This window comes from Chiloscyllium plagiosum, chromosome 2 (genome assembly GCF_004010195.1).
Source record: "Chiloscyllium plagiosum isolate BGI_BamShark_2017 chromosome 2, ASM401019v2, whole genome shotgun sequence".
Classification (NCBI taxonomy): domain Eukaryota; kingdom Metazoa; phylum Chordata; class Chondrichthyes; order Orectolobiformes; family Hemiscylliidae; genus Chiloscyllium; species Chiloscyllium plagiosum.
In genome coordinates this window covers 103,484,535-103,508,457 of record NC_057711.1, presented here as the reverse complement: position 1 = coordinate 103,508,457, position 23,923 = coordinate 103,484,535, and the positions used below count along the sequence as shown (strand labels likewise).

The 23,923-nt window shown below is 42.1% G+C and overlaps 1 protein-coding gene across 2 annotated transcripts in view; it reads left to right on the top strand.

The window, feature by feature from the left end:
* plgrkt (plasminogen receptor, C-terminal lysine transmembrane protein) overlaps positions 1-23,923 on the top strand; it is a 74,284-nt gene that overhangs the window by 11,285 nt on the left and 39,076 nt on the right. For both annotated transcript variants that reach the window (XM_043715295.1, XM_043715298.1), the window contains exon 2: positions 2,207-2,294. In XM_043715295.1, coding sequence (XP_043571230.1) covers positions 2,214-2,294 — 81 coding nt within the window. In that variant the 5' untranslated portion in view covers positions 2,207-2,213. The remainder of the gene's footprint in view (positions 1-2,206; positions 2,295-23,923) is intronic.

Genomic DNA, 23,923 nt, shown 5'->3' with positions numbered 1-23,923 from the left:
GGGCATATCTAATGATTAGTAGTTGAAATACACCATGAGGAATATCCACAGAAGAGTCTCTGTTCCTCAATGAAATCTCATACGACAAGATTTATCATATAACAGCAATAAATGCATCTACATTGAATCAGGTGTAATTACTGGTACCTTAAGGAGTTGGTTCAGGTACATTGCTCTCTTTGAAAGCTGCAGTAGAATTCTTCATCTCCACTCAGACTGTGTGAGACATCAGTACAACAGCAAGATTCATTGTAACATGAGGATTTGACCCATTAGCACTTTACCTTATTCAAAAGACTTCTGCTTGTTTGGGATTCAAGGATCAGGGAAAATTGTAGCAAGATTAGAGCTAGACCTTTCAGGACTGAAATTAGGAAATAACTGTGCGCACAAAGAATGTTAGAAGCTTTGAACTCACTTCCATAACCAACAAATGGTATCTGATCACTTTTCTTTTGTTAACCACAACAATTAAGATATATGAGGAAATCAGTGGCTATACAGGAGTGGGTCACAATCAACTATGCTGGTACTGAGAGGTAGAAAGGGTTTAATAAACCTCTGGGACACCCGGACCAACTAACCCAACCACCCCGTGGCTCAACACTTCAACTCCCCCTCTGGCCTATCACCCTCACCTTGACCTCCTTCCACCTATCGCATTTCCAACGCCCCTCCCCCAAGTCCCTCCTCCCTACCTTTTATCTTAGCCTGCTGGGGACACTTTTCCCATTCCTGAAGAAGGGCTCATGCCTGAAACGTCGATTCTCCTGCTCCTTGGATGCTGTCTGACCTGCTGCGCTTTTCCAGCAACATATTTTCAGCTTTAATAAATTAATGTCAAGATTAGAGTGGGGCTGGAAAAGCACAGCAGGTCAGGCAGCATCTGAGGAGAAGGAAAATCGACATTTCGGGCAGAAGCCCTTCATCAGGAAACATCGATTTTCCTGCTTCCCAGATGTTGCCTGACCTGCTGTGCTTTTCCAACCCCACTCTAATCTTGACTCTGATCTCCAGCATCTGCAGTACCCACTTCTGCCTTAATAAACTAATGGTTTGCTTCTATTATTGGATTTATATATTTATTCCATTTGATTTGTAAATTCACCTTCCTACAATATGACTTTATTTTTCATTCTGTTTGACTTTGTGCTTTGATAGCTACCTCGAAACAAAGTCTGCCTAATTCCCACCAATCTGTTTTTTTTCTTCAGTTTTTAAGCTAAGCAATTTTGGTTCATGAATTGACTTTATGGAACAACTGCTATTCAATTGATAAATGCACTGATTCAAACTTGAATTTCTGTGCTAGTTCTCCACAAATACTTTCTATTTGGGCAGACAACAGAAGTTCGGAGTTTCAAGGGTGTTCTCAGTAAACTTTGCACTTTTCATAGGGATTCTGAAGAAGTCAAAATGTTAAGTCTGTTTGTCTCTGCTTGTGTAGAGGTTTATTAGAACACGTAGAAGGCCTTGGACAGAGAGGTCAAAGTGGAAAAAAGATGTAGAATTATATTTTAAATTAAAATGATATTTTACAAGCAATCAATTATATGGTTTTAAGAACAATTGTTGTCAAAATTTCTGAATGGTTTTCAATTTCTCCTCAACTCAACACTTGTTATTCTTATTATATTGTTTTAATGAAAACGGAGTGAATAGGCATGGAATGATGATGGCATGGAGGTATGTGGATAGCATGGGCATTTCATGATTCAAGCTACCCACCTCAGTAGTGAAATACCAGCCCTCATCCTGAAAGAGTACACGTTAAATCAATCTGTCAAAGACAAGGACATTATCATAACCCCATGTGATATTACAATAAGTCAGAATACCATTATAAGATATTAGGTCAAGAAGGCACATTCCAGATCCCTACACGGCAGGAGTTCTGTTTATGGAGACAGTGACTGATGCTGAGGTTTCAAATTGTATCATTTTCATAAATGCTGCATAACCTTTTTCATAAAATAACATATCCGAATTTTTTATATAAAAAATGAACTATATAATTAATTGAATGAAAACAATTTCACGTTTGTTATTATGAGAATGACAATCTGCATTTTTAAAACAACAATCAAAGGTTAAACCTCTATATAACGTAACACTTTTGACTATCAATGCCAATAAGGCTTTTGGAGCCAATAGTGAATGCATGATATTTTGTAAGTGATATTGTTATATGTTCTGGATTTGACAGGGACAAGATGGGATTCTTCATGTCTAAATCATTGGATGAAAGCCTAAAGAAACAGCAAGAGTTCATGGCAGCAAACAGTGCTCTTCAGGTATGACTATAATTCTGAGAAAAAAGTGATACAGTGTTCCACGTCATGCGTTCATTATCTGCTTTAGATTGGTAATATGAGCTGACGTGGCTTAACGAACACTAGCATATTAATGAAGTGATGTATTTCAGAACAAATTTTGCTGAAACTAAAACTTGATAATAGAGTTGTGTTATTTACCAAAGAACTCATTGGTAACGTAATATCATGGTACACGCATTGACACATGTTATTTGCTGGCAAAACTCACATATCACTTGTTCATTGATGAAACAAGGACCTTTCCTATTAGGAAGGTTATTAACACTGCTGGTAAACATATTCATATTTAAATCAAATTGATGGTAAGAACTTTAATGGCCTTATACATCTCAACATCGGGACAGGCAGGAGGCTGGAAGATCACAGCAAGCCAGGCAGCAGCAGGAGGTGGAGAAGTAGATGTTTCAGGTATAACCCTTCTTTAGAACTGGGGGTGGATGTAGAGGGAGCTGCAGATTAAGGGTCTGGACAGGGGCAGGGTGGTGAATTGGGGATAGGTGAAGATAGACCAAGGGTATGACTTGTTGATCAATGGGAGGAAGGAATCCAGTTGGTGGCTGGGAGGAGTGGAAGGGAGGAGAAGGGGCTGGGAAGGGAGTCGGGGGATGGGAAGGCAGTTTATCTGAGATTGGAGAACTAATGCTGAGTCCTCCAGGCTATAAGCTGCCCAGACGGAAGAGAAGGTGTTCCTCCAATTTGCAATTTGGTTCATTGTGCAATGGAGGAGACCAAGGATGGTCATGTCGGAAAGGAAGTGGGATGGAGAATTAAAATGGACGGTGACTGGGAGGTCCGATTGGCCTCTGCGGGCCTGGCTGAGATGCTCGGCAAACCGTTCCCTAACTTTACCTTTGGTCTCCCTGAAACCACCAGTTTGTAAAACATTTGCTGCCAGGGAGTATGTAAGGTAGAAAGTGGATGCTGGTAAAGCAGAGCTTGTGGAACAGATTTTATAAAATAAAGCTGTTGATAACTTCAACATAAGTAATGCACCAAACTCATTTATGTGCTTTCAGCAAAACTCTCAACTAGTAATTCAGATCTTGGTTAATTGATTTTGATTGTTTCTTGGTAACCTGAAATCACTGATGGACAGCTGATGGACCAAGTGACAAAGTTGATTTACGACAGTAAAGCAAACTATTATGTTTTTGTATCTTTTCTACTAACTCTTGCATGAAGTTCTATGGTTTAATTATTTTAGATTACTCTCAAGTCCAAACTGTCTGTGAGTGTGACAGTGTCTTCCCTGGCCTTAATACGTAGGTAGGCCTTTGTTATCCTGTATAAAGGATAACAAAGAGAAAAACCTTTGCTGGTGATTATTTCCCTGACTAAAATTAATTGTGCCCTTAGTGTGATTCTTCACTCATCTTCAAGAAGCAATAACATGTCAATTTGAATTTTAACTCTAAGCTTAAGAGCAATCTTCTTAATGATGACCAAGCAAAGTAGTGCAAAACTTACATTCATCATTATATTAGTTGTTCAAGAGGAAAAAGCAATACACTTCTTTTCACTATTTTGGAAGCTAAATTAGTTTGGCACAACCTAGGGCAGGACTTCTCAGATGCTGCTGTTTTTTGCCCTGGTACACAAACAATGCCCTCCATCACGTCTCTTCCACTTCGCGCACCTCTATCCTTGGACCCCAACTGCAACAAGGGTGGAAGCCCCTGGTCCTCATATCCACCCCACAAATCTCCAGATACAGCGCATCATCCTCTGCCATTTTTGCCAATTATGTCAGACCCCACCACAGAACGTACATTTCCCTCTCCATCCATATCTGCACTCCGCCAGAGACCATTCACTCCGTGACTCCCTTGCTGGGTCCACACTCCCCACCAATCCACCTCAGCTCCCTTCCCCGTCCACATTCCTGATGAAGGGCTTAGGCCTGAAACGTTGACTCTCCTACGCCTCGGATGCTGCCTGACCTCCTGTGCTTTTTCCAATGCCACACTTTTCGATTTCGACCACACAAAGTGTTGGCAGAGCAATCAGCTTTAGTGCTACCAGCTGCCCGCAGTCATTTAACTTTGAGTGGGGTGTTAATTGATGGAGGAAGCTCCATTTCAGAGAGCTGCCAATTAATCAGCTTGCTGGCAACTCTGTCAACCCACTAACACTTGGGATGGGGTAGGTGGGAGATGTCAATGCCCAACGGCTGGAGCGCAGGGCATAGGGGTCACAAAGTATTCAAGTTGGGGTCTACACCAGGTACCCAATCGGGGCCTGTGATTTATGCCACTGCTGTGATCCGAGTAGTGCTAGGATTGAGTCATCCAAAGATGTGCAGGTTAGGTGGATTGGCCATGCTAAATCACCCATAGGTATCGAGGGATGTGTAAGTTGGGTGGATTTTCCATGGGAAATGCAGGTTTATGGGGATAGGGTAGGGGAATGTCCATACTGTAGGGATTCTATTGTGGCCACTGCTGAGATCACAGGAAATGTCTGTAGAAGACGAACAAATCAAGGCCAGATTTTAGGCAGTTTAGGTATATGAGCAGGACAAGTGACAGTTTGGAGAGGTTGAGGGAGACCCCGAAATTCTTCCAAAGCTTCATCTGTTTTCAGTTGCCAAGACAGTATGCTTCCTTTTTCCTCTTATCTAGTCTCACAATTTCACCTGTCATCCATGGTTCACTAATCTTGCCATTTTTATCCCTCATTTTCACAGGAACATGTCTAACCTGCACTCTAATCAAACTCTCTTTAAAAGCCTCCTATATATCAATGTGGATTCACCTTCAAACAGCTGCTCCAAGTCCACATTCCCAGCTCCTGCTGAATTTTGGTATAGTTGGCCTTCCCCTAATTTAGCATTCTTCCTTTAGGACCACTCTCAGCCTTAATAGTCCTTGGCAAGCAGATACTGCCTGGGTCAAAGCCAAAGGGTCTGCTAGTCTTACGTCTTCACTGGCAAATCCCACCAGTCTCCGTGCAACATTCAATGATCCTCATCACCTTCAAGCATCCTTGCAAGCCATTAGAATGCACCCTTCTCATTGGAGGCTCCCATCATCTTATGTCATGCCAAGATGCAATTATACTGTTCCTCACCTACTCAATCATGCAATATGTGAGACCTTTGAAGTCTTTCTTATATGTGCATTTCCTTAAAAATGTCCATTATTTCCCAGTAAAAGCTGCTAGCTAGCATCTGACCTGGCTCTCCTCTCTGTCTGTGGGAAACAGATAGTAAGGATTTCTCCAAGTACTTAACTCGGAATAAAATGACTAAAGCTAGTGTTGGTCTTCCTCGAAAATAAGTTTGAGGAAGAGACGAACGGAAAACAAAGAAATGACAGGTGCTTTGAACAGGTATATTTTCGCTAGCTTCACAGTAGAAGACTTTGAAAACCTCTCAAAGATAATTGAAAATAGGAGGGATAGGAGGGAATGAAATCAAAAATAAAATTACTATCACTCAGGAGAAGGCACCAGGAAAATTATTATTTGGAGGTGCCGGTGTTGGACTGGGGTGTACAAAGTTAAAAATCACACAACACCAGGTCATAGTCCAACAGGTTTATTTGGAAGCACTAGCTTTCGGAGCACTGCTCCTTCATCAGGTGGTTGTGCTTGGACTTAAAACCTGACAAGTCTCCAAGACTGATTGACCTGTATCCCAAGTCTTAAAAGAGGTTGCAGCATAAATAGAAAATGCTTAGTTATAGTTTTTAAAAATGTGTTTGATTTTGAAATATAACACCTTTTGGTCAAGAAAGGAAGGAGGCAGATATCAGGAAACTGCAGACCAATTGACCTGACATCTGTCATAGGGAAGGTGCTCAATTCCATTATTCTGAAGGTTTTAAAAGGATTTTCTGAAAAATACCATGTGATCAGACTGCATGGCTTTGTGGCATGATAAGTGACCTATTAAAATGTTTGATGAAGTAATGTTCACGATGGGTCAAAGGAAACCACTGGATGTGATGTATTTGGAGTTCCAAAATGCATTTGATAAGGTTCCATAATCAAAGGGATCTACACAAAGTAACAGTACATGGTGTCAGGCATAACGTAAGCATGGATAAATTGTGTTAGCTAACACAGAATAGGAATAGATAAAGTTTTTTTGGGTTGGTAAGCTATAACTAGTGGAATGTGATAGGGATCAGTGTTGGGGCCTTAACTATTTATGTTCTGAATCAGTGATCTGGACTGAATGTATGATGGCTAAGTTTAGTGATGACAGCAACATAGGAAAGCTAGTAAGTTGTCAAAAAGAGGTAGACAGTTTGCATAAGCAGCATTGTATTTAAATAGACAATGAATGCAAAATTTAATGGTGCAGTGATATCTCAGTTGCATGATTCACATAAAGTTAGTATGTAATAAGTGATTCAGAAGATAAATGGAATGTTGTCATTTATTGTAAGAGAAATGGAATATAAAAATCAGAAAGTATAACTACACCAGTAGAGCAGGTTGGTGAGACAATGTCTGGCACACTTTGTAGTGTTCTTATTATGTTTTTAAAAAAATTGCTTTAAAAAACAGTTTAGAGAAGGTTCACCCATCTGATACCTGGAAAGAGGGGTCATCTTATGTAAAAAGGTTGAACTGGTTGTTATCACATAGTCAGCTATTTCACAGAGCCCAATGTTAGCCCTAACAGACCCTATTAGAACATAGAGCATTACAGCGCAATACCGGCACTTGGCCCTCAATGTTGCACGAACCAATCTGAAGCCCATCTAACCTACTCTATTCCATTCTCGTCCATATGCCTATCCAATAACCATTTCAATGCCCTTAAAGTTGGTGGGTCTACAATTGTTGCAGGCAGTGCGCTCCACGCCTCTACTACTCTGAGTAAAGAAGCTACCTTTGACATCTGACCGATATCTATCACCCCTCAATGTAAAGCTACGTCCCCTCGTGCTAGCCATCACCATCTGTTGTTCAACCTATCTGACCTATTAATAGCGAGTCACCCACCTAACCTGATCATTATCCACTCCTTTGTCTGTTAACTGTTCTTCTCTCTCTTTGGGCTCTATTCCCACCTATTGTTTCCTCCTTACTCTTGCCCCCCACCCAACTCCACCCACTGGTTTCAATGTTGACAGTATCCCTTCAGAATCAACCAATGGTTCAATCTGTCTTTGTTACACTTGTAATCATTGAGGTCAGAGATTGTAACTACATTAGAAGAATAATAATAGTAATAATGACTGCTGTTGAAAATGCTTTGTGAAATCTCCAGGCAGTAGAGTTCAGTGGTGTGTTTCACATAGGTCAGCATTGTGAGTGAGGCCTTCTTCGTACCACAGTGTTCGAATGTTTTGTGTCCCTGTGTGTCATGACAAAGAATCCAAGTTCATTCTTTCCTTTTTAAAAGTTAGAGACAGAGACTTAAGCCAGAATGCAATGAAACTCTGGAAACAGAATTTTTCAATTCCTATCAGAGATGGGACCAGAGGAAGTAAGGCCCAAGAACTGGTGTCAGCAAGGAGCTTTGCTACATTTTAAGTCTGTTTTCCTTCTGGGTGGAGTGGCAGGTAGCCTTTTACATCATATAAATGGATTCCTAAGGCCATTTAGAAGAAGCAGACTAGACCATTACAGTTTGCAGACTCAGAGCAAAGCTGAAATTCAGCCAGGATGAAGGTTGCTGACTCCCAGTTGCAGCAATGGATGGAGGGACCAATTTTCCATTGATCAACGATAACCTTTTCCCTCTCTCTACTCCCGCCATAGCCACTGAACTACCTTTGCCCCTCTGCCATGATGGCCTAACAGTTCTGAATTTTTTGAATGGATTTTTAAAAAATTTCTCAAGTGGGAGTGTCTTCCTCTGTCTCCTTTTCAGGAGATTGCCATCGCAGGCAATTCAGCTACCAATTTATCATTGGAATTGGATCTCCATCTCTGCAGATGCCCTTAACCAGAATATGAGTGCAGTGTTTTGCTGATAATTGGCCATCCTGACAAAGAATTGGTCAGATGTCTATTGTAGACCCAGGACCTGGAACTTCCACTGATATCAGGATCCCAGAACAAAACTCCATCTCTTCACCTTGCATTCAGTTTCTATAAGTTAAGGTATCTGAGCTGCCAACAAGCTGAAGAACTGGAATATTCTTGAAAATACAGGTGATTTGACTCTGCAGCACATGGTCACATGGTCAGATTCTATCTGTGTGTTCAGGGGGTAACTCTTCCTGTGAGTAAAAGGGCAGCAATATTTTCAGCCATGTGAGTGGTCCTGTGCAGACAATTAGCAATGCCTAATATTCATCATGCCATGCAGCAATTAAAATTAAGATTGCTTTTCTCATTGGTGCTGCCTTATGTATGCCAATGATCTTGGAAAGGGGCATCCATTACATAAAAAGTAGGCATGTAATATATAGTATTGGTTATCTTCTGAAGCTGCCTGGATCGGAATACAAGTTGAGTACAGAGATCTATATTTATTTCCTTTCTTACTAAATTCACTGACCAGGTATTAGTCCTTGAACGCATTTCCAGTTTCAGTTGTTGACACAGGCCAAATTATTATTCTGTACTCTCTTTACACACTATTACTGGCTGACTTAAGATTGTTGCACCATGTTCACATTGCACTGGATAGCAGTAACTTCTGATCATTGATCTACCATTAAAACCTCTTGGTTAACATGCTATTTCCATTCACATTATGCTAAGTGAAAGACACTGACCATTTAATTAAGCTGCCCCAGCTTTGCTATTCCTTCAAATTCTGCCGGTAATTGCTGATGGTTTTAACCCCACCTCAAAAGAAAAGTGAGGTGGGAATCTTTAAATCATCAATTATGGCAAATGCTAGAATTTATTGAAGCAAAGAAGCCCCCTGCCCATTATTGCTGTGCGGCCAATTTGTCTATTCCCAGAGAGGATTTTAAGATAATAGGCAAAAGTTAACATTCAATGCTACTAACGCTATTTGAGAAATTACTAGATATTAATGCACAATTAACCCAAAAATTAACTCAAAATTTAGAGAAAATTAAACACTGCATTTGGAAAATTTCACATAAATATAAGTAAAAACATTGATAGTGAATGACCCTGGAAGTATGAGCTGTTATCATATGTGGAGACATTGTAATTATGGAATTTGCATCAATATTTTAAGAATTTCAGTAAGCTCAAAAGTGAACCTTGGATTGTCCTATTCACAGTCTTCAGGAATACTTTGTCAAATCTTGCAGCACCTCCATCAACAGACTGTGCTGAGGAGGATCCATCCCATTGAAACATTCTAGTTGAATTTGCTGTCCTTGAGATTGCTGTGATGGTGGCAACATCAATGTATCTGTAGCATGTTTGAAAAGCTTACAGAGACAAATAGTGGACTTCGTTAGAAATTTGTTGGCAGCAGCTCATGATCAACCTGTATTTGCATGGAGTCTCCAGTGTAGTGAAATATCCTACGGTGCTTCACAGGAACATTTTCAGACAAAGTGTGCAAACTTATGTTAGGACAGGTGACTAAAAGCTGGTTCGAAGAGCGAGGTTTTATAGAAGTGGGAGGCAGAGAAGTGTAAGCATGGAAATCCATAGCTTAGGGCAAGGGAGTTGAATGGTGGCCACAGCAACAGAAAGGATTTTCACTTTGTTCAAGAACAGAATTTGGTTATTTTAATACATATGAATACAGGAATGGTTTATACAAAATTGCATGGTATAGCATATCAGTTTTGTGGCAGAATGGTGCACTATATCAAGTCACTTGCTCTATATTGCACAATTAACACCTTCTGAAAGTAAATTAATGTGATAATCTGCTATGTTTGAATGCATTTGATCTCTTGGTGAATAATCTTGTAGGTTCATTAATTTAATCTTTTTTTACTGCAATATACTTTGTTGGAAAAACGTTATCGGGAGTGAATGGGTGCTTAGATTTGCTGCAAAAGCAAATTTATTTTTCCAAAATCATAAACAAGCTCTCTGTTTGTTTTCTTTGTTTATCATCCATTTGTTTTGTTTAAAGTTTGTAGAACTAACTGCTCCATCATACAAATAAATGATTATCACTTATTCAGCAGTTTCAATCAGTAGAAAGGTCACAAACACACTGAAATAAGATGGCTAGTAAGATTGATCCTCCCACTTCCTCCAGACCAAAGGGGTAGCCATGGGCATCCGCATGGACCCCAGCTATGCCTGCCTGTTCGTCAGATCCGTGGAACAGTTCACCTTCCACAATTACACCTGCACCATTCCCCACATTTTCCTCCACTACATTGATGACTATATCGGCACCACCTCATGCTCCTACGAGGAGATTGAACACTTCATCAACTTCACTAACATCTTTCACCCTGACCTCAAGTTCACCTGGACCATCGTGGACACCTCCCTCCCCTTCCTGGATCTCTTCATTTCCATTTCTGGTGACAGACTCAGTACAGACGTCTACTTCAAACCCACCGACTCCCACAGCTACCTGGGCTACACCTCTTCCCACCCTCCTCTCCTGTAAAAATGCTATCCCTTGCTTCCAGCTCTGCTGCATCTGCTCCCCAGAGGAGCAGTTCCACTCCAGAGCATCCTAAATGGCCTCCGATTTCAAGGACCACAATTTTCCCTCCCACATGGTCAACAATGCCCTCCAGCACATGTCCTTCACTTCCTGTACCTTTTCCCTCAAAACCCACTCCTCCAACCGTAACAAGGATAGAAGCTCCTGGTCCTCAACTTCGACCCCACCAATCTCCGGAAACAACAATCACCTTCGCCAATTCTGCCACTTACAGTCAGACCTCACCACCAGAGATATATTTTCCTCCCCACCCCTATCAGCATTCCGCAGAGACCATTCCCTCAGTGACTCCCTCGTGAGGTCCACAGTCCCCACCAAACTATACTACACTCTGAACACCTTCCCTTGCCATCGCAAGAGGTGTAAAACCTACCCCCACACCTGTCCACTCATCTCCATCCAAGACCCCAAAGGATCTTTGCACATCCGGCAGAAATTTTTCTGCAAATCCAAACACCTCATCCACTGTGTTCATTGCTCCCGATGTGGCCTCTTGTACACTGGGGAGACAGGATGCCAACTTGCAGAACGGTTCAGGGAACATCTTCGGGACACATGTATCAAGCAACCCCGCCACCCTGTGACTGACCACTGCAACTACCTATCCCACTCCGCCAAGGACATGCAAGTCCTGGGCCTCCTCCACTGCCAAATCCAAGCCACTGGATACCTGGAGGAAGAATTCCTTATCTCCCTCCTTGGGACCCTCCAACCACAGGGCATCAGTATCAATTTCACCAGTTTCCTCATCTCCCCTCCCCCTACCTTATCCCAGATCCAACCCTCCAATTCGGCACCGACCCCGAATCTTTGAGTCTCCTGCTCCTCGGATTCTGCCTGACCTGTCTGCACCACACTTTTTGGCACTTCATTCATAGCACTCTGCCTAAAAAAAATTGATGTAGCATGAAGAAAACACAAAATCAAACATAAAAATTGGGGCATGAATGCAAATTGTCGTCTTTACTGAAGAGGTTTTGCAACCTGACAATTGCCATTGGAATTAATACTCTCTGGGAATGTATGCAAGTCAGAAAGCTGCTCAGGTACATCTCTTTCTCATTTGTGGGCTGTCCCTTTGGATGGTCAATTTGGCATTTTTTTTGTGCTGTCTTCTCTCGGCAAGTCTACTACTGTAATGGGGAGGAAGCCATGACATGCCAAACTGAGCAATTCATCATTCCTCCACCTGCTACTGCAGCCCCACAGCTCTTGAGTCCACTGCGCAACTTTAATGTTGCCCTATATTTAATTAGTGACAATGTATTTTGAAGTAACTATGGTTGGAGTCTTAGGACGATCTGAGAGGTGTAGGCTGTATTGAGATTTGCAGCAGAACTGCACAGGAAGTCTGATGAGGCCCAAGTGATGTTGGGAACACCTTGCAGCATCGTTTCTGTTTTTGAGGCGTGGCGAAGTGAGTTCCTTGCTCGGCAGCAGCAAGTTGTCAATTAAATGGGATTATTGCTTGTAAAAACCTTGCTAAAGGCACAACTCACCTCGTCAATATTGAGCTTGCTATCTTGTCAGTCCAGCTAGATGTTGAGAAAACTCAACGTGGAAACTAGAATGGCGAATCAACTTGTCGCTTGCTCCAAAGGATCTCCATGTTGCTCACCATCCTCGGTCACATTCCACAGGCATCAGCCACACTCAGCCCATATTTATAGACATTGGAATCTGACATTTGGCACTTTTCAGATACACTGATAGTGTGCTCAGAAAGCATAGATCTGCATTGCACGGTGCGTTAACAAAGAGCACTGCAAGGCCTCAACAAGTACACTTTACATGCAAGGACTGACATTCCAGCTCATGAATTGGAAGAGGCTGCATTTCAGGGCTGTTCACTTCCTCTTTGTATTTTTCTTCAGCATCTATCTGCAGACTCATAGCATCCAATGACATGCCATAAACGTATGTTGCCATTTCACCCAAAGCTATCACCACTTTGAGGAACTCTTGCAGAGATGCACGGACAGGCTGCTTGTCAGGAAGGATCTGTCCAATGGTGGGGGCTGTGGATATCTTGCTGCCCTGGAGTGAGAGGGGAAAGATATAAAAGAGACCCGAGGGGCAACTTTTTCACGCAGAGAGTGGTACGTGTATGGAATGAGCTGCCAGAGGATGTGGTGTAGGCTGTACAATTGCAACATTTAAGAGGCATTTGGATGGGTATATGAATAGGAAGGGTTTGGAGGGATATGGGCCGGGTACTGGCAGGTGGGACTAGATTGGGTTGGTATATATGGCCGGCATGGACGGGTTGGACTGAAGGGTCTGTTCCCATGCTGTACATCTCTATGACTCTATGTGCACAAAATATATTGCATGTCTATTCAACTAAATGGTCATGTGGGAAAGTGTAGGAGTCAATCCACAGTCCATTCAGGGGATGGAGGGGGGAGGTAGTTACTCTTAGTCAGGGTTTCATGGTACCATAAGCCACTGACATGGGCAGTACACATTCTAGGGTCAGTATCTCCTTGGGCTGTTCACAGTCATGGTATCTGTCCAACTACATTACAGGCAGTGTTCAGTGGTCGGTCCTGTGAGGCCACACAAGCAGTCGGCGAATAATCTATTCTTATTCAGGGAGCTGCAAATATAGCGGGCCAAGGTCTAGCCAGTTATGTCTAGGATTTGTCAAAGTCAGCAGCGGATGGGGACAAATACAGTCCAAGAACCATCCATTGCTTGGAAGTCAGTGCAACGTGTCTTTTGTTGAGCAAATGTGAGATTGTCACAAGTGGTAGGAGATACAAGGATCTCAAAGGGTGAAGGATCAGCAACATTTGCAGAGGTGGGGACAAAGACAGTATTGGGCTGGGTGTATCGGGGGTATGCATAACAGCATCAGAGAGCATGGTTGGCTCTGGGTGGGGAAGTGAGATTTATTGGCATCATCACCATGGCCTGCACAGGGGGAACACAGTGGGACCCCTAGAGAAGCAGGTGGGCATCATGAATTTGTAACATCTGGGTTCAGGGGGCAATGAGGACTGTTCTAGGTAGTGAAGGGGTAATGGGTTTAAATGGACTGAGGTGAAAATGGACGTGGTAGCTCTTGGGGTGGGTGGGGGATACCAAATGAAGCCTGGAGCTGATTCTGTCCACTACAGACTCAGCTCCAGCCATCACTTGCTGTTTTGTAGATGCAAATGAACACTGGAAAATGGCTGAAACAATGCCCATGAAGGGGCTGTAAGGTGGTAGTGGGTAGCCAGTATCTGTTTAATGGGTGAAAGCATGGCATCCACGTTTGCTGGATGTTGAAGGAGTAAATACATGAATCAGGCCATTGCAATGCCCGGTTGCATTTCATTTGCAACCGTTTCATCGCCTACTTGCCAGACATGCAGTGAAGGTGTTTGGAGATCACATGTTGGTCAAAGACGTTGCACCATGCCATTTGTCATTGCAAACTGAACATGAACATTGAATTGAACCTCAATAATAATTAAGTTAGTTGGAATGATTTAAAAAGAAACCATTGCTAGTCAAAGGCAATCTGCTATCATGCAACTTCCAAATATGGTGTGGGAGCTGCATGCCATCACTTAATCTATCTTGGAAGTGTAATGAAGGTCCATACTGAATGTAGTGAGAAGTTGAATGATTGATGTGGGTCTGAGAAATAAAGGTGTTCAGAGTGCAGCAGACTCTTCCTTTTGATGACATATGGCCACTTAGCCAATACAGCACCCTCACCAGGATTCTGCACTTGCTGACGGCTGAAGCTAAATGAATGATCAAGACATGGCTCTCTTTATCAAAGGGCTGCATGTCTCACTGTTTGGAGAAGTGTGCTCAGCCCTCATCTATAGGGTATGTCATTAATGACTCTTCTGACATTTAAGAACGACTTTCGCTCCTTGTGTTCCCAATGTTCCCATTTCCACTAAGAATCCTACGTTATAGGGGCCACTGTACACCTGTGGCACTAAGACAGCAATATCACAACACTGCTGAAAGGGATCCATTAATTAATGTTCAGCTGATCTGTAATCACTGTCAACACTTACTGCAGGTATATGCCCACTACTCTAGCAGCCACCATGGCTCTCATGTCCTGAAGCATTCTTGTGTTCCTGGTTCATTTGACGGTCCATTTGTCTTAAAGGCTGGTTATTAGGAGGCATGAACTACCTACTACAACCAGTAGGCTGCTGACGATATTATACAAACCCTTGACTGATGTGGAGGACAGATACAATGTCACTCATGCCTCGACCGGGGCCATGCTGGATCAGATGGTGGGGCAGCTGTAAATGTTGTTTCGCTGCTGGACCAGTCTGAGGCGGTCTTCCAGTAGAGTGCGGACGCAGTGTGCTATATCATCCTGGTGTGCTGTGCAATGAGGTAATTTGCTAAATATTAAAGAATTGGGGGAATGGCAGCAGTCCTCTAATGGCAGTGGGAAGGAATCTTTTTCTTTTTTGCATCACAGAGGATAGCTGCACTGGGTGCCACAAAGCAGACAGGACCTGATTGACACCCAGTTCAAATGGATGCAGAAGACCTTAAGTGAATTGGAGAATAGTGTGGTGTTTAACGTTTGGAGGTGAACTACAGGCCCAATTCGTTTGTCTGTGTTCCATTTTACTATCTGTCAATAAAAGCTCATGTTTGGAATTGTCTGATAATTTGACTGTATGGGATTTTCCCCTATTGAGCAGTGACAAGATGCAAGTCTGCAGTGGGCATTGGGGATACAGTAACAGGAACTTAGTGAATTTACAAGGGAGGTAGCTAAGCACATGTAAAGTGTGTGGCCTTGTAGTTAAACAGCAACTACGGTGAGAAAATGGTGTATGTGCAAGAGAGGGTCAGTCATGTCAGCTATGTGCTATGAACAGTGTGGCTGCTGTTGGTGAGGGGCAACATTAGATCATAAGAATTGGAAACAGGAATTGGCCATTCAGCCCTTTTGGCCTGATCCACCATTCAATAGGATCATGGCTGATTCAACATTACTAACATCCAATTTCCTGCCCTTTCTCCATGATTCCCCTACTTATTATTACTATATACTTACCTATCTTATCCTTAAACATACACCTGATCACTGCCCCCATAGGTCTTGGTGGCATGAAGTTCCAAACATTCTCAACCTTCTGAGAGAAAAATCCTCCTCATCTCAGTCTTAGATTGGCTCCCTTTATTCTGAGAGAAGGAGAAAGTGAGGACTGCAGATGCTGGAGAGTGAGAGTCAAAAAGTGTGGTGCTGGAGAAGCACAGCAGGTAAAGCAGCATCTGAAGAGCAGGAGAGTTACCAATACCTTCTACCCTGACCTCAAGATCATATGGACCATCTCCAACATCTCACTCCCTTTCCTGGACCTCCCTGGGGACTGACCCAACATGGACATCTATTTTAAACCTGTCAACTCCCAGAGCTACCTTGACTACACCTCTCCCATCCACCCAATAAAAATGCGATACTTTATTCCCAATTCCTCCACTCCTCACTATCTGCTCCCAGGTGGAGCAACTCTACTCCAGGACATCTTAGATGGCGTCCTATTTCACGGACTGCAACTTCCCCTGCAACATGATCAACAATGCCTTCCAGTGCAACTCCTCCACTTCCCGCACCTCTGCTCTCAAACCCCATCCCTTCAACCATAAGAAGGATTTAACCCCCACCATCACCATCCTCACATTCCACCCTACAAATCTCAGGATACAGCACTTTATACTCTGCCATTTTAGCAACCTAAAGTCAGACACCACCAATAAAAATATATTTCCGTCCCCACCCCTATCTGCATTCCGTAGAGACCATTTGCGAGCATAAGAGGTACAGTTAGTAAGTTTCCAGATGACACCAAAATTGGAGGTGTAGTGGACAGCGAAGAGGGTTACATCCGATTACAACAGGATCTGGACCAGATGGGCCAATGGGCTGAGAAGTGGCAGATGGAGTTTAATTCAGATAAATGCGAGGTGCTGCATTTTGGGAAAGCAAATCTTAGCAGGACTTATGCACTTAATGGTAAGGTCCTAGGGATTGTTGCTGAATAAAGAGACCTTGGATTGCAGGTTCATAGGTCCTTGAAAGATCTGAGCTACAGGGAGAGGCTGAACAGGCTGGGGCTTTTCCAGCACCAGTCTAACCTTGACTACAGCCACATGGCATCAACATTGACTTCACCTGTTTCAAAATCTCCTCTCCTCCCACCTCATCCCAGATCTAACCTTCCAAATCAGCACCACCCTCCTACCCATCCATCTTTCTTCCCTCCTATTTGCTGCACCCTCCCCACCGACCTATCACGATCACTTTCAAGCTGCATGCACTTATCACCATCCCACCTTATTTCACCTCAGCCTACCCTCACCATTCCTATTTATCTCTCAAGCCCCTTCTTCCTCCATTTCGTGATGAAGGGCTTATGCCCAAAACATCAACTCTCCTGCTCCTCGGATATTGCCTGACCTGCTGTGCTTTTTCCAGCACCACACCTTTTGAATCCCTTTATTCTGAGACTATGCCCTCTGCTCCCAGACTGTCCTATGAGGGAAAACATTCTTTCAGCATTTATCCTCTCAAGCCCTTAAGAATTCTGTAGGTTTCAATGAGATCACTTCATTCTTCTAAATTCCAATGAATAAGAGTCCTGTTTAAACTTTGCTAAAAAGACAAGCACTGCATTCCAGGGATCACCTTAGTAAGCCTTCTCTGAACAACCTCCAATGAAATTATATCTTTCCTGAAATAAGGGGACAAGAACTGCTCATAGTACTCTATATGTGTTGTACAGTTGTATAACTTTGTGTAGTTGCAGTAAGACTTGTTATATACCAACCTCCTTGAAATAAGGGCCAATATTCAATTAGCCTTCCTCTTAACTGCTGCACCTGGGTGCTAGCTTCGTGTTTCAGGGACAATTACTCCCAAGTCCCTTTGTGTTACAGATGTTTGCAGCTTTATTTCATTTAAATAATGTTCTGTTCTTTGGCTTTCCCTTCCAAAATAAACAACTTCACATATTTCCACATTAAATGCCATTTGCCAACTTTCTGCACACTTACTTAACTTATCCATATCTTTTTGTAAATTGTTTATATCCCTCTCACAACTTGGCTTTCCATTTATTTTTGTGTCATCTGCAAATTTGGCTGCAGTATATTGACTTTTCTTTCTTCCAAGTCATTAATGTGGACTGCAAATAGTTGTAGTCCCAGTACTGATCCCTCCGTAACCCAAATGGTCATACATCACCAACCTAAAAAAATCTCCTTAACACCACTCACTGTTTCCTGCCCATGAGCCAATTCTGTATCAATCCTAATATACTATCACGAACACTGAAGGTCCTTATCTCATGACTTAACCTTTTGTGAGGTACATTAGGTTTCTAACATTTATCCAGGTGCACAGCGTTCTCTCAAATATGGTACACTTGTAAGGGATGACAATAATTCAACAGATAGCTGCTGGTGATGAGTTATTCCAAAAATGGCATGTCATAGAGATGTACAAGATGGAAACAAAGCTTTTGGTCCATCCTCTCCATGTCAATCAGATATCGTAACCTAACCTAGTCCCATTTGCCAGCACTTGGCCCATATCCCTCTAAACCTTTCCTCTTCATACACCCATCCCAGATGCATTTTAAATGTTGTAATTGTATCAACCTCCACCACTTCCTCTCGCAGCTCATTTCATACAAGCACCATCTTCTGTGTGAAAATGTTGCCTCTTATGTCCTTTTTTAAATTTTTCCCCTCTCACCCTAAACCTATGCCCTCTAGTTTTGGACTCCCCCACTCAAAGGAAATGACCTTGACTATTTACCCTATCCATGCCTCTCATGGTTTTATAAACCTCTATAAGGTCACCCCTCAGCCTCTGACATTCCAGGGGAAACAGCCCCAGCCTACTCAACCTCTCCCTATATCGCAAATCCTCCAACCATGGCAACATCCTTGTAAATCTTTTCTGAATCCTTTCAAGTTTCACAACATCCTTCTGATAGGAAGGAGACCAGAATTGCATGAAATATTCCAACAGTGGCCTAATCAATATCCTGTGCAGCCGCAACATGACCTCCCAACTCCTGCACTCAATGCTCTGACCAATAAAAGAAAGTATACCAAACTCCTCCTTCACTACCATATCTACCTGTGACTCCACTTTCAAGGAACCATGAACCTGCACTCCAAGGTCTCTTTGTTCAGCAACACTTCCTAGGACCTTACCATTCAATGTATAAGTCCTGCTAAGATTTGCTCTCCCAAAATGTAGCACCTCGCATTTATCTAATTTAAACCCCATCTGTCACTCCTCAGCTCATTTGATCCTCTGATCAAGATCCCGTTGTAATCTGAGGTAACCTTCTTCGCTGTCCGCTACACCTCCAATTTTGGTGTCATCTGCAAACTTACTAACTATACCTGTTACACTCACATCTAAATCTTTTCTATAAATGACAAAACATAGTGGACCCGGCACCAATCCTTGTGGCACATCACTGGTCACAGGCCTCCAGTCTGAAAAGCAGCCCTCCACCACCACCCACTGTTTTCTACCTTCGAGCCAGTTCTGTATCCAAGTGGCTAGTTCTCCCTTGCTAATCAGCCAACCATGAGGAACCTTGTCAAATGCCTTACTGAACATATAGATCACGTCCACCACTCTGCCCTCATCTTTGTTAATTCTTCAAAAATCTAAATCAAGTATGTGAGACATGATTTGCCACGCACAAAGCCATGTTGACTACCCGTAACCAGTCCTTACCTTTCCAAATGCATGTATATCCTGTTGTTTAGGATTCCCTCCAACAACTTGCCTACCACCGATTTAAGGCTCACCAGTCTATAGTTCCCTGGCTTTCTCTTACCATCTTCCTTAAATAGTGGCACCACGTTAGCCAACCTCCAGTCTTCCAGCACCTCACCTGTGACTATTGATGATACAAATATCTCAGCAAGAGGCCCAGCAATCACTTCCCTAGATTTCCACCGAGGTCTAGGGTACACCTGATCAGGTCCTGGGGATTTATTCATTTTTATGCATTTTATGACATCCAGCAACTCTTCCTCTATAATATGGACATTTTTCAAGATGTCACATACTATATCTTCCATGATTTGGAGATGCCGGTGTTGGACTGGGGTGTGCAAATTTTAAAATCACACAACACCAGGTTATAGTCCAACACCAGGTTATAGCTCCGAAAGCTAGTGTGCTTCCAATTAAACTGTTGGACTATAACCTGGGGTGTGCAAATTTTAAAATCACACAACACCAGGTTATAGTCCAACAGGTTTAATTGGAAACACACTAGCTTTCGGAGCGATACTCCTTCATCCTATCACCTGATGAAGGAGCGTCGCTCCGAAAGCTAGTGTGCTTCCAATTAAACTGTTGGACTATAACCTGGTGTTGTGTGATTTTTAACTTTATATCTTCCATGTTCTTTTCCACAGTAAACGCTGATACAAAATGCTTATTTACTATCTTCCCCCATTTCCTGTGATTCCACACATACGCTTCTTGCTGATCTTTGAGGGTCCCTATTCTCTCCTTAGCTACCCTTTTGTCCTTAATAGATTTATAAAATCCCTTTGAATTCTCCTTAACCCTATTTGCCAAAGCTATCTCATGTCCCCGTTTTGCCCTCCTCTCTTCCCTCTTAAGTATACTCCTACTACCTTTATACTCTTCTAAGGATTTACTCAAACTCTGCTGTCTAAACAGATACCTGACATATGCTTCCTTCTTTTCTTAACCGAAACCTCAAATTTCTCTTGTCCTCCAGCATTCCTTACACCTACCAGCCTTGCCTTTCACCCTAACAGGAATATAGTGTCTCTGAACTCTCATTAATTCATTTTTGAAGTCTTCCCATTTTCCAGCTGTCCCTTTACCTGTGAATATCTGCACCCAATCAACTTTTGAAAGTTTTTGTCTAATACTGTCAAAATTGGCCTTCCTCCAATTTAGAACTTCAACTTTTAGACCTGGTCTATCCTGTTCCATCACTATTTTACAACTAATAGAATTATGGTCGCTGGCTCCAAAGTGCACCCCCACTGACACCTCAGTCACCTACACTGCCTTATTTCCCAAGAGTAGTTTCAGTTTTGCAGCTTCTCTAGTAGGTACAACCATACACTGAAGCAGAAAGTTTTCTTGTACACTCTTAACAAATTCCTTTCTATCTAAACCCTTAACACTATGGCAGTCCCAGTCTATGTTTGGTAAGTTAAAATCCCCTACTGTAACCACTCTATTATTTTTATAGATAACTGAAATCTCCTTATAAATTTGTTTCTCAATTGCCCACTGACTTTTGGGGGGGTCTATAATACAATCCCAATAAGGTGATCATCCCTTTCTTATTTCTCAGTTCCACCCAAATAACTTCCCTGAATGTATTCCCAGGAATATCCTCCCTGAGCACAGCCATAATGCTGTCTCTTATCAAAAATGCTATTCCCCCTCCTCTCTTGCCCCTCTTTATTTCCTTCCTATAGCATTTGTATCCTGGAACATTAAGCTGCCAGTCCTGCCCATCTCTGAGCCATGTTTGTGTAATTGCTATGAAATCCCAGTCCTATGTTCCTAACCATGCCCTTAGTTTATCTCTGCCTTCCCTGTTAGGCCACTTGCATTAAAATAAATGCAGTTTAATTTATCAGTCCTATCTTGTTCTCTGCTTTGTTACTGCCTGCTCTGACTGTTCGACTTGCTTCTTTTCCCAACTGCACCAGTCTCAAATTGATCTCTTTCTTCACTATCTCCCTGGATCCTACCACCCCTCCAACCTTACTACTTTAAATCTTCCTGAGCAGCTCCAGCAAATCTCCCTGCCAGTATATTAGTCCCCTTCCAATTCAGGTGCAATCCGTCTTTCTTGTATGGGTCACTTCTACCCGAGAAGAGATTCCGATGATGCAAAAATGTGAACCTGTCTCCCCTGCACCAGCTCCTCAGCCATGCATTCGTCTGCTCTATCCTCCTATTCCTATTCCTCACTAGCTTATAGCACCAGGAGTAATCCGGTATTACTACCCTCGAGGACCACCTTATTAAATTCCTACTTAACTTTTGTGTGACGATGCAGGTAGAATTGAACACCATGGACACCATAGAGGCTGAGTTGGTCGTTCAAAAAAAAAATTTAGTAAGATGCAGCAAGAAGTCTCATTAGCCTTGTGGCAAAAACCTTGACACCTCATATTTAGCCAAAAAACGTAATGTTCAGCCCAGAAGGTTTGCTGCATTTCAATACTATTCCTTTTAAAATACTGCATTCCCTTTGATTATCCAACTACTCCCAGCCTGCAAATTCCACACCAGGAATTAGTTATACAATTATGTAAGGCAGGAAACAAAGTTAGTCCAGAACTGATGATGCCCAGCTAAAACTGATTAAAATTTATTGTGTACCTGGCTGGAGCCCAACTGACGGAAAATTCATTTTTTTGAAAAATTGTTTATACCGTGTGAGCATCACTGGTTAGGCTAACATTGATTTTCCTTTCCCAAGTTATCCTTTAGAATGTATTAGAATGTTGCCTTTTTGAACCTCTGCAGTCGTTGGGGTATAGGGACACTGGGGGGCTATGCTATTGGGACAAGAGTTCCAACATTTTGACCCGTTAACAATAAAGAAACAATGATATAATTCTTAATCAGGATAGTATGTGAGTTAGAGGGGAACTTGCAGGTGGTGGTGGTCCCATATATCTGCTATCCTTATCCTTATCGGTCATAGAAATTTGATTTTGGAAGATGCTGTCAAACAGACCTTGATGAGTTGCTGCAGTGCATCCTGTAGATGGAACACACTACTGCTACCATGTGTTATTTATGAAGGAAGTGAATGTAGAAGATGGTGGAATGTTTAAAAGTTATACAGTTCTTTCTGCATTTCAGGTGCCTCTTTTAGCTTTGTTCTTATCTGACAGTTCTTTTTCAAAAAGGTGAAAATATATTCAAAAGAAATTTGCAGTTGTCATGCATTCTTAATTCTAGTCTCAAAATTGCGAAACCTTCACATCAAGTCACAAATGTGAAGCTATTTTAATTTATTTTAGATTTTCAGTATCCATAGTATTGTACTTCATGATCACTTGAGTTTTTTTAAGGTTCTGTGGGGGTTGTTTTGTGTCTGGACAGAAAATATATTCTGAAACATAACTGTGTGTTGGCATTCCTAACCATTTATTGGCACCGTATTTTAAATGAATAGAAATTATCTAGTCAGACTAGACAGTCTTAAGATACACAATCAGAAGAGGGAAAGAACATTGAGTTTTCAGACATCAGTATCCCCGTGCTGCAGAAAGTATCAATGACCTTTTAAGAATTGTTGATAAACTTACAGAACATATCAAGGCCAGAATCCTTGTGACATTACCAAATAAATGATCTTGATCAAAAGTCTTTTACCCAAAATAGATGGCTGCCATTTTGTAATCTCCAGTTCTTGTCATTACACTTTTTATCCAGGACACACAGCTGTTTAATAGCCGATAAGAATGTTACTCATAAAGTAAGATGAGACTAGAAATAAAACTGTGCAGTCATTTTATATTTGAATTCTTAATAGCATTTGAAATCTGTTTTAAACAGTTTAGCTATTAGAAAATGAAAGAATTTGACATGAATCATTTAGGCACTCATCCAATAAAATTCAATATAATGTCTAGCCTAGAATTCTTTTGATAAAAGCAAAAGATGCTAAAGAAAATTTCCTGCTAAGCTATGACCTAGCTGCCAGCCATCCTGCAGTTAGGACAGCACCTCAAAGAAAGTCAAAATTTAAGAATTTGAATTTTAAAGCACTTACTGTAGGTAAGGAAAAGTGTCAGGATAAAAAAAATAGGAAAGTTAATATCAACTCAGAACACAGAACATAGAAAAATACAGCGCAGTACAGGCCCTTTGGCTCTCGATGTTGCGCCGATCCAAGCCCACCTAACCTCCACTAGCCCACTATCCTCCATATGCCTATCCAATGCCCGTTTAAATGCCCATAAAGAGGGAGAGTCCACCACTGCTACTGGCAGGGCATTCCATGAACTCACAACTCGC